Here is an 11,813-nt window from a genome sequence, read left to right on the forward strand (position 1 = left end):
TTAAAGTACCCCACGACATACTCTCTGATTAAGTCTGTTTTTCACCACTACTTGTTGTCTCTCTACAGGATCAGACCAAACCCCTTAGTGTTGACCGGCGCCTTGTGATAGCCAAAGGAACGGCACATGGTATAAATTATCTTAACAGTAACAAAGTCGTCCACAGAGACATTAAAAGGTTTGTCTTCATTACTTTTCATTTAATTAATGTGCGGTGTATGTTGGTAGGTGTGTGTGTGATAATCAAAGGTGCTTGAGTTCAGTTCCAGGTTGTAGAGATCACTCTCTTTTATTTGTTTCAGTCATTGAATTGAGGCCATGCTGGAGCACCACCTTATAGGGTTACGTCAATCGAATCGACTCCACTTCTTATTTTAAGCCTGGTACTCACTGAATTAATCTCTTTTGCCAAACCACTAAGTTATGGAGAGGTAAACAAACCAACCCCAGTTGCCAAGGTTTTCTGTGGTCAGCAGATAGGGGTTGGTGACTGGAAGAGCACCCACCCATAGAAAATCTGACCTATGCCAGCTTGGAAAAGGGGACATTAAAATGACAATGATGATGATGATTATTATTATTATTATTATTATTAAGGTGGTGAGCTGGCAGAATTGTTAGCACGCTGGGTGAATTACTTCGCTGTATTTCATCTGCCTCTACATTCTGAGTTCGAAATCCGCCAAGGTCGACTCTGCCTTTCATTCTTCCAAGGTCGATAAATTAAGTACCAGTTGCGTACTGGGGTCAATCTAATCAACTTAACTCCACCCTCATAATTTCAGGCCTTGTGCCTATAGTAGAAAAGACTATTATTATGATTATTATTATTATTATTATTAATGAGCTGGCAGAATCGGTAGCACACTAGGCGAAATACTTAGCGGTATTCCGTCTGCTGCTACCTTCTGACTTCAAATTCCGTTGAGGTCGACTTTACCTTTCATCCTTTCTGGGTCAATGAAATAACTACCAGTTACGCACTGGGGTTGATGTAATCAACTGGCCCCCTTCCCCAAAATTTTCAAAGCCTTGGACCTAGAATAGAAATAATAATAACAATTATTGTTATTATTAAGGCGGTGAGCTGGCAGAATTGTTAGCATGCCAAGCAAAATGATTAGTGGTATTTCACCTGTCGCTACGTTCTGAGTTCAAATTCCACCCAGGTCAACTTTGCCTTTTATCCTTTCGAGGTTGATAAATTAAGTACCAGTGAAAATCTGGGGTCGGTGTAATCAACTAGACCCCTCCCCTAAAACTTCAGACCTTGTGCCTATAATAGAAAGGGTTATTATTATTATTATTATTAAGGGGGTGAACTGGCAGAATTGGTAGCACACCAGGCAAAATGCTTTGTGGCATTTCATGTCATTACGTTCTGAGTTCAAATTTTTGCCTGTCATCCTTTGGGGGTTGAGCACCAGCTTTGATGTTATTGACTTACCCCCTCCTCTAAATTTTTGCTGGCCTTGTGCCAAAATTTGAAATCATCATTTTTATTATTATTATTATTATTAAGTATCTACTGCTTTTCATGACAATAAATTTGTAAATCTTCGTAAATTAAAAAAAAAAAAAAAAAGATTTTGTTTTTCATGTGTTTTTGATTTGATTTTATTTTGTTGTGTTTTTCTCATTTCAGTGCAAATGTCCTTCTCGATAGAGACTTTATCCCTAAAGTTGGGGATTTTGCTACAGCTCGGCCTGGCCCTATGGGAAACAACACGACAGCAGTATTAACGGCTGTTGTTATGGGAACGTCAGCTTATCAAGCGCCAGAAGCTCGTTTGCACGACATTTCTGCGAAATTAGATTCTTTTGGTTTCGGTGTGGTAAGTACTGACCTCATCTCGTTTCTTCATTGATATCTCGATGGAACTTGGAAACTTTCCAAGAACTCATCCTTAAGATCAGGCATGGCCGTGGGGTTAAGTTGTTTGTTTTCCAGCCGCATGGCTCTGAGTTCAATCCTACTGGCAATTATTTTGTACTATAAGCCCCCTGGCTGACCAAAGCCTTATGAGTAGATTTGAAAGAAGGAAACTGAAAGAAACCCTTTGTGTGTGTGTGTGTGTGTGTGTGTGTGTGTGTGTGTGTGTGTGTGTGTGTGTGTGTGTGTGTGTGTAAGATTGTAAGATCATGGTTTCAGTTCCTGGACCAGACAATGTGTTTTGTTCAAGAATACAACACTTCACGTTGCTCCTATGTGTGTGTATGTACGATCGTAAGATTGTGGTTTCAATTCCTGGACTGGGCAATGTGTTCTTGAGCAAAACACTTCACTTCATGTTGCTCCAGTCCACTCAGCTGTAGAAATGAATTCAGCCTGGAGAGGGATGGGCTCTGCCAGGCTTTCTCACCTTAGATACACTGCATGACTGCAATAATAATAATAATAATCCTTTCTACTCTAGGCACGAGGCCTGAAATTTGTGGAGGAGGGGACTGGTTGATTACATCGACCCCCCCAGTGTTTCACTGGTACTTAATTCATTGACCCCGAAAGGATGAAAGGCAAAGTCAACCTCGATGGAATTTGAACTCAGAATGTAAAGACAGATGAAATACTGCTGCACATTTTGCCCGGCATGTTAACAGTTTTGCCAGCTCACTGCTTTCATTGTGCATAATTCTTCCATAACCTGCAATTTCATGAACAGCATTCAAATATCTAAGAACTAATACATGTGCCCCTAGTCAACAGTCTGTATATCATCATCATCATCGTTTTCATGTCCTCTTTTCCCTGATTTGCATCGGTCAGGTGGAATTTATTGAGGCAGATTTCTATGGCCAGATGTCCTTTCTGTTGCCAACCTCCACTTGTTCCCAAGCAAGCTAACATTTCATCTTGCCCTGTGAATGACACTGCTTGTATAATGACATACAATTACAACTATCAACAAAACAAGAGACAAATTCACACACTCTTATCTGATGGGGTTTCCTTCAGTTTCCATCTAACAACTCGTTTCAGGACTACAGTAGAAAACACTAGCCCATCCATGTACTGCGTAGTGAGACTGAACTCAAAACCATTTGATTGGCAAGCAAATTTCTTATTCACACAGCCTCGTCTGTTTCTATTACAATAGCAGATAAATATATTTTTTATTGACCCTGAACAGATAAAAGGCACAGATGGGATTTGAACTCATAATCTAAAGGAAATCAACTAAACAGTCCCTGTGAAGCGTTTTCTTTAATAGTTCATAGAATCCACTGAAAATTTCTTCAGTGATTCTAAATTATAAAATGTTTTAATTCGGAATTACCTCCCTTTAGTCATGTCTGTTGGTGGTTTTTTACCTCTAGGTCTTAATTTAATTCCCTTCACTTATTTCTGACGGAAAAATGAAAAAAATTGAATGAAAGTTGTTCTCAGTCGTTGATTCTACGAAGAGAATGAAACGGTAGAGCCTGTACCTGCGAAAATAATCTTGCAGTCACATTTCTTTATGTTCCAAGTTAAAATTGACGTTCACTTTCCTGGGTTAATAAAATGAATTTCTTTTAAGTAAGCTTGCTCCCATAAAATTTCAGGCCTTGTGCCTATAGTAGAAAGGATTATTATTATCATCATTATTATGGCAGTGAATTGATAGAATTGTGAAAGTGTCAGATAAAATAAATCAATTTTGGGAGAGGAGACAAGTCAATTACATCAACCCGGGTATTTCACTGGTACTTAATTCATTGACCCCAAAAGGATGAAAGGCAAACATTTCGCCCGGCTTGCTGCCTTAATAACAACAATGATATTATTGTAAAAATAATGATTATTATTATTAAGGTAGTGAACTGGCCGAATTGTTAGCATGCCACCATAATAATAATAATAATAGTCCTTTCCGTCTTTTAGAATGTGTGGAATCATTATTTATTTTCTTTCTTTTTAAAATATTTTTCTATTATTTTATTTGTAGATTCTTCTAGAATTATTGACCAGTTTACCTGCATTTGACATGAACCGGGAAGATCGAGATTTGGTAATTAATCTAATTCATTTACATTTCTTGAGACCCCAATCCCACCATTTCCATTTGATAGGTTGTTGCTGGTTTGCAGTAGACCCACACTCCCAGAACATCCAGGAGTTGTTATTTCAAGGCTAATCCCTTTCCTTGAATCCGAACATCTCATTGTACCTTAAACTTTTTGATAGCACAGGAGTGGCTGTGTGGTAAGTAGCTTGCTAACCAACCACATGGTTCCGGTTCAGTCCCACTGTGTGGCATCTTGGCCAAGTGTCTTCTGCTATAGCCTCGGGCCGACCAATGCCTTGTGAGTGGATTTGGTAGATGGAAACTGAAAGAAGCCTGTCGTATATATATATATATGTATATATGTGTGTGTATATGTTTGTGTTTGTTCCTCTAGCATTGCTTGACAACCAATGCTGGTGTGTTTACGTCCCCGTCACTTAGCGGTTTGGCAAAAGAGACCGACAGAATAAGTACTGGGCTTACAAAAGAATAAGTCCCGGGGTCGAGTTGCTCGATTAAAGGTGGTGCTCCAGCATGGCCGCAGTCAAATGACTGAAACAAGTAAAAGAGATACCAAGCTGCCTGAGTCTGCCCCTAGTTTTATGATGTGAATTCCCTGTTTTAAAAGGATCTAAATAAAGACACACACCCCACACATCAAAATTTCATACAAATTTGTTTCAAACATCACTTTAACAAGGACAAGATTATCTTGCTAAATTCTTTGTCTTAAGAATAGGGGGTGGTAGGAGACTACTAAGTAGTATTGATCTGTTTTACCTGTTTCATGCCATCATCATCATCATTTAGCATCCATTTGTCCATGCTGGTATGGGTTGGACAGTTTGACCAGGGCTGGTAAGATGAAGGGCTGCACCAGACTCCAGTCTGATTTGGCATGGTTTTCTATGGCTGGCTGCTCTTCCTAACACCAACCACTGAAACTTTATTTCAACAGAAATATGAAAACCAAAGTTTTAAAGTAATTTAAGTGAAAACCTATAAAATTACGGAGATGTACTTGCATAGCAAGTGACCTGATCTGAGATCGTGTGCTAAAACAAAAGCAATTGCATTGTGGAAGGTGTTTATAAGACATTTAAAAACACACAAAAACTGTTAGATTCACTTCAGCATTGAAATTTAATGTTCCAAAATATTTTCGAAAATATTTTGGCAAATTAGATTTAAATGCTGAAGTGAATCTAACGGTTTTTGTGTGTTTTTAAATGGTTCATAAACACCTTCCGCAATGCAATTGTTGTTGCCTTCTATACTCTTTACTCTTTTACTTGTTTCAGTCATTTGACTGTGGCCATGCTGGAGCACCGCCTTTAGTCGAGCAAATCGACCCCAGGACTTATTCTTTGTAAGCCTAGTACTTTATCGGTCTCTTTTGCCGAGCCACTAAGTTACAGGGACATAAACACACCAGCATCGGTTGTCAAGTGATGTTTGGGGGACAAACACAGACACACACACACACACACCACACACACACACACACACACACACACACACACATACATATATATGGGGCAAGCGAAATCGAATTGAACCAGCCAGGATCCCTGGTCTGGTGGTACGTAAAAAGCACTATCCGACTCGTGGCCGATGCCAGCACCGCCTCGTTTGGCTTCTGTGCAGGTGTCACATAAAATACACCAATCCGACCGTGGCCGTTGCCAGCCTCGCCTGGCACCTGTGCAGGTGGCACGTAAAAAGCACCCACTACACTCACGGAGTTGTTGGCGTTAGGAAGGGCATCCAGCTGTAGAAACACTGCCAGATAAGACTGGAGCCTGGTGCAGCCTTCTGGCTTTCCAGATCCCCGGTCGAACCGTCCAACCCATGCTAGCATGGAGAACGGACGTTAAACGATGATGATGATGATGATGATATATACGATGGGCTTCTTTCAGTTTCCGTCTACCAAATCCACTCATAAGAATTTGGTCGGCCCAAGGCTATAGTGGAAGACACTTGCCCAAGGTGCCACAGAGTGGGACTGAACCCAGTACCATGTGGTTGGGATGCAAGCTTCTTACTACTCCACAACAACATCCAAATCTCCTGGAAATAAACAACAATCCCTAATCCATTCCTCTTACCTTAATCCACTCCACTTTAATCCACTTCTCTTACAATAATCCTTCATCTGAAATTTATTCTCTCTCACCGGAACCTTCCATATTGACTTTCTGTTTGTCTTCATTTTTTTCCAGAAATCTCATATTTTAGAGAACTTTGAAGAGGAAGATTTCAATAAGTGTGTTGACAAGGAAGCTGGCCAATGGTCACCTGACTTGGTGTCCAATATTTACCACATAGCAATGGAATGCCTACGGGAAAGAAAGAAAAAACGAGTCACTGTTGGAGAGGTAATGTCATTCAATAATACTTAATCTCAGACACACACATCTATCAATCTATCTCTGTTTCTCTCTCTCTCTTGGTCAGTTCACATTACTCTGTAAGGAGCATAGGCCGAGTGTCCTGGTTGCTCTGGCATATTATATACATTTCCTCCCTGGATGGGACGCTAGTCTGTTGCAGGATTGTTCACTTTTACCAGATGAGGGCATTGACGCAGTATGAAGTGAAGTGATTTGCTCAACAACAAGCTGCATCACCTAGTTCAGGAATTGAAACCACAATCTTATAATCAGGAGTCTAACACCTTAACCATTAAGCCATGTACCTCCACATTTACGCACACACGCACGTTCTTTTATTTATTTATTTATATATGTGTATATATATATATATATACATACACACACCCATCTACACACACACACATCTTCTTATATATGTGTGTATATATATATATATGTAAAAAAATACAAACTGGGACAAGAATGCAAAACATTTAAAAGACGATACAAAAAACACGGACGGGACAATCGAAGCCTTCAATCTTCAGTCAAGAACCGGATCGTCCTCGCAATTTCGGCTGATTAATCTTGAGATTGCTCCAACCTGGCCAGCCCCAAAGGAAAATCTAAGTCAAGCACATTAGATTCCTTGGAAGAAAGCCTCGAATGTATACAAAACAAGGAGGGAAAAACGGACGAGGTTACACAAATATATATACACACACACACACACACACACACACACACTCACATATCTATGAATCTATCTCTCTCTTGTTTAGTCCACATTACTCTGTAAAGAGCATAGGGCTGGTTTCCTGGTGTATAAATGTTCCTCCCTGGAAAGGATGCCAGTCTCTCATAGAATTACTCACTTTTGCCAGCTGAGTGAACGGGAGCAACATGAAATGAAGTGCTTTGCCCAAGAACACAACACATCGCCTGCATAGGTTCAATGATTTGACTGAGGTCTGGCGAACCAGATGGCTGCACCAGACTCCAATCTGATCTGGCAGAGTTTCTACAGCTGGATGCCCTTCCTAATGCCAACCCCTCCGAGAGTGTAGTGGGTGCATTTACATGCCACTGGCACAAGGGCCAGTCAGCTAGTACTGGCAATGGCCACGCTCAAATGGTGCTTTTTATGTGCCACCTGCACAGAAGCCAGTCCAGCAGCACTGGCAATGACCTCGCTCGAATGTTCTTTCATGTGCCACCAGCACAAGTGCCAGTAAGGTGCCGCGATAGAAAAGATTATTATTTTTATTGAAGCAAACCTGTCAGACCAAATGCTTGGCTTTATTTCATTCAGCTCTTTACATTCTGTGTTCAAATCCTGCTAAGGTGAACTTTGCCTTTCATCCTCTTGTGGTTAATGTGACTGACTAGCCCCTTCCTACCAAAATATCGAGCTTTGTGCCTTTATCAGAAGGAAATTATTATTATTATAACATATGTATATATAATAATTATTATTTGAGGGAATATTATTCCTAACTTACAGGGAAAAATTCAATTTAGAAGCACTAAATCAAATTTCACAAAATATAAAATATATATAAAAAAATATATCAATTCAAAATGAACAATTATATTACACTATCTAGAAAATTACATATAATAGAAATATTAAAAATAAAATAATAATATACCAATGATTAAGTAAATTGCAAAATAATAATAAAAACGTATATATTTTGAATTGATAAAAAGTGGTGTTTTTATATATATATATATATATATATATATATATATAACTTACTTGGAAATGGATGCATGGTGTTCGATCATATAATAACATAATATATAAATATATACATACATATATAAACATACCTACATCTTATGGCTGCCCCCTTGTTATCGAGTATGGCCATTGCACAAAGCTTAACTGTTACTGGTGCTGTGATCGAATGTGACTTTTTAGCCCAGCTAAAGATCTACAATGTCTTGTACAAAATTGGCAGCTAAAATCTATATGTATATATACATGCATATATGGGTACAGGACACCCCAAAAAACGTTGAACACAACGAGAAACGAAAACAAAAACATAGAAATGGACTTTTTTTCAAACAACGAAAAAACAGAGTACAAGACATACAACACAAGAAATATTCCCCTTCTTCAGGTGTCCCTGTTTCGTCTACTCCACGTTTCGAAGGTAAGGACAAGACGCGACTTCATTGAAACAGTCCTTCCCGCGAAGCAAATTAAATAAAATTTGGGATTTTTTGCAGAGGGGGTAAAAATGGTAACAAAAACAGGACAGTGTTCAAGGTTTTTTTGGTGTCCTGTACCCATATATGCATGTATATATATAAATATAGATGTAGGTATGTACATATATGTATGTATATATTCATATCTCTTTTACTCTTTTACTTGTTTCACTCATTTGACTGCGGCCATGCTGGAGCACCGCCTTTAATCGAGCAACTCGACCCCAAGACTTATTCTTTTGTAAGCCCAGTACTTATTCTATCGGTCTCTTTTGCCGAACCGCTAAGTGACGGGGACATAAACACACCAGCATCGGTTGTCAAGCAATGCTAGGGGGACAAACACAGACACACACACATGCATATATATGTATATACATATATACGACAGGCTTCTTTCAGTTTCCGTCTACCAAATCCATTCACAAGGCTTTGGTTGGCCCGAGGCTAGAAGGAACTAGCCCAAGATGCCACGCAGTGGGACTGAACCTGGAACCATGTGGTTGGTAAACAAGCTACTTACCACACAGCCACTCCTGCACCTATTATTTATCTATGTTATATATATATATATATATATATATATATGATGGGCTTCTTTCAGTTTCTGTCTAGCAGATCCACTCACAAGGCTTTTTTTTTAAATTTTAAGTTTTATTTTATTCTTTTCAGATTTTACCGCGTCTTGAGGAATTGAAAAACTGCTGACAATAAATTAAGTGTAGAATTGAGGATTAAATAAACCACAGAAACAACCTGCTGAATCTCTGCTCCCCAACACCCCACCCCTATTCTACCCATCCAATCCAGCCACGACCACTGCCACCGATAATTACTTCTGCTGCTGTTGAAACGCGGACCATAATTTGTTGTTACATAGGAGATGCAAAAAAAAAAAATATATATATATATATTTCTTTTTTCTTTTTGTAAGAGAAAAAGGCCTTTTCTCCCTGCAGCTATTTTGACATGATGATAGGGCTCTCGGGTGGCCGTGCCTGTGGACTCTCTTGACCCTTTGCTCTATAGTCCCCACTGGCCCACCTCCACTCCTGCCAGCCTTTAAAATGTGAAGGTAAGAATCAAAATCAAGAGATAAACAAAATCTCTTAAAAACTATAAACAATGACCGAAACAGTATGATTTTATTTCTGTTTATATATAGATAGATATATCATATATATAACACACACGCAAAGAAACGAAATATTATGTAAATAATTGAATGCTCTGTGTTGAAACGAACATTTTGGTAAACAGGGATGGACTTCAATCCCAGAGACTTTTCCGCCTGAAAATCTTTGTAACATCTGCAGTCAGGTTTGTTTGTCCAAAGCCAGACTTGCTTACGATACGAGATCTCATGATGGCATTTACTAATTGCAGACACACAGATTTCTTTTGTTTAAAAAAAAAAACAAACAAAAAAAATAGTGACTGACACACACACACATATATATATATATATAATATTTTATTTTTATTAAATATAGTTTCATTTTGTACATATCTTTTGTCTCTTAATTTTCTTCTTTGTTTTTTATATACTTTTTCTGGCAAATAACACGTACTGAAATTGCGTGTAAAAAACCCAAAATGGTTACACTACATTGTGGATTAATCACGAAAGCTGTTTAACTCATTTGACCTCGCTGGTACATATTTGTACCAGTCAAAAATTTTACAACCCAAATCTTAAAAATTGCCATTCTATGTAATGCATTATAGTACTGATCCAATTTTTCTGGTAAGTATGTAGCGCCAGACGTATGAATTGGAGTGTATGACACTATAAGGACAGCTCAAAAGGCTCACATGATTACAAACCCTGCACTATTACCGATTTTGAGAAAAAATTCCAGGCTGAAAGGGTTAAAACACACTTTCGTTTTCATTTTATAATAATCTCTCTCTATATATAAAGCTGAAGTTGTCTGTGTGTGTGTGGCAGGTTTGGTAGCCTTCAACTAACACTATCTCCTCCGAGACCCTGTGGCGCAAGTTGACCAAAATTGAGAGTATGGTAGAAGAAGGCTTGCTCTTCCTTCCGTAGAAGAAAAAATTCAAATCATACTATGTTAACACCAAAAATTATTTACATCAAAAAGGTGCCTTTTTTTTCTATGAAAATCCCTATTTTTTACGATTTTTTGACTGCTGTGTTGCCATTTTTCGGTGTATTTCAACCAGAAAAATGTTTACTTAAAGGGAATAACAAGCTACATAATGCAAAATTTTTACTTTTCAAAAATTCCAATTCTAAAGGGTCGAAACAAACCCGAGCAACGCCGGGCGATACTGCTAGTATTATAAACAATTAAATCTCAAAGCATTTTTTTTTTTCGCTTCAACTTGGCTGTTGATTCTCTATGCCTATACACAAAGTAACCTGTATACCTACTACCTACATATGTACCTGCTATTTATGTACCTATTATCTGTGTCTATCTACTGTCTTATGTACCTACTACCTACCTACTCATCTATATCTACTTACATATCTGCAATCTACTTATGTACCTATACACGTACCTATGTATCAACCTACCTCACAAACCCATCTATCTGTATCATCATTGTTTAATGTTCTCTTTCCTTGCTGGCATGGGTTGGACAGTTTGACGTGGAGCTGGCCAGCCAGGGAGCTGTCTGTTGTGGCAGTGTTTCTACAGCTGGATGCCCTTCCTAATCCCAACCACTTTACAGAGTGCACTGGGTGCTCTTTATGTACCACCCGCATGGGTGCACTAATGCAGCACCAACACCTGAAATGACAAGCCTGTATATGTGGAAGACAGTGATTTTACTTAGCTTGATGTGTCTTATCAAGTACAGCCAATCACCACATCCCCCAATCCCTTATTTCCTCACCCATCTGCCTATGTACATCATCATCATCATCATTTAACATCCGTTGTCCAGTCCACGCTTCCATGGGTTGGCTTGCTGGAAGGCTGCACCAGACTCCAATTTGATTTCACCGCCCTCAGATATTTTAGGACCAAGGGCCACATGGACCCCATTTCACAACCACTGCTCTGTATCTACCAATGCATAGAGATTATGCTATCAGGCTTTTAGGATAAAGTTTTCAGAAATAACCCAATATGTTTACCATTAATTACATGAAATATTCACAGGTCCAGCTAGTTCATTATAAACATTAACCTTACTCATTAATCTAATTAATCATTACTCATTAATCTTAAGGAAAATCTTTTGT

General features: G+C 38.7%; 1 protein-coding gene across 3 annotated transcripts in view; it reads left to right on the plus strand.

The window, feature by feature from the left end:
- Positions 1 to 10,021, plus strand: part of LOC115223962 (interleukin-1 receptor-associated kinase 4) — a 99,839-nt gene extending 89,818 nt beyond the window's left edge. For all 3 annotated transcript variants that reach the window (XM_036512895.1, XM_029794715.2, XM_029794716.2), the window contains 5 exons: positions 69 to 178; positions 1,646 to 1,835; positions 3,930 to 3,992; positions 6,215 to 6,370; positions 9,263 to 10,021. In XM_036512895.1, coding sequence (XP_036368788.1) covers positions 69 to 178; positions 1,646 to 1,835; positions 3,930 to 3,992; positions 6,215 to 6,370; positions 9,263 to 9,298 — 555 coding nt within the window. In that variant the 3' untranslated portion in view covers positions 9,299 to 10,021. The remainder of the gene's footprint in view (positions 1 to 68; positions 179 to 1,645; positions 1,836 to 3,929; positions 3,993 to 6,214; positions 6,371 to 9,262) is intronic.
- Positions 10,022 to 11,813: the final 1,792 nt, after the last annotated feature.

This window comes from Octopus sinensis, linkage group LG24, assembly GCF_006345805.1.
Source record: "Octopus sinensis linkage group LG24, ASM634580v1, whole genome shotgun sequence".
Classification (NCBI taxonomy): domain Eukaryota; kingdom Metazoa; phylum Mollusca; class Cephalopoda; order Octopoda; family Octopodidae; genus Octopus; species Octopus sinensis.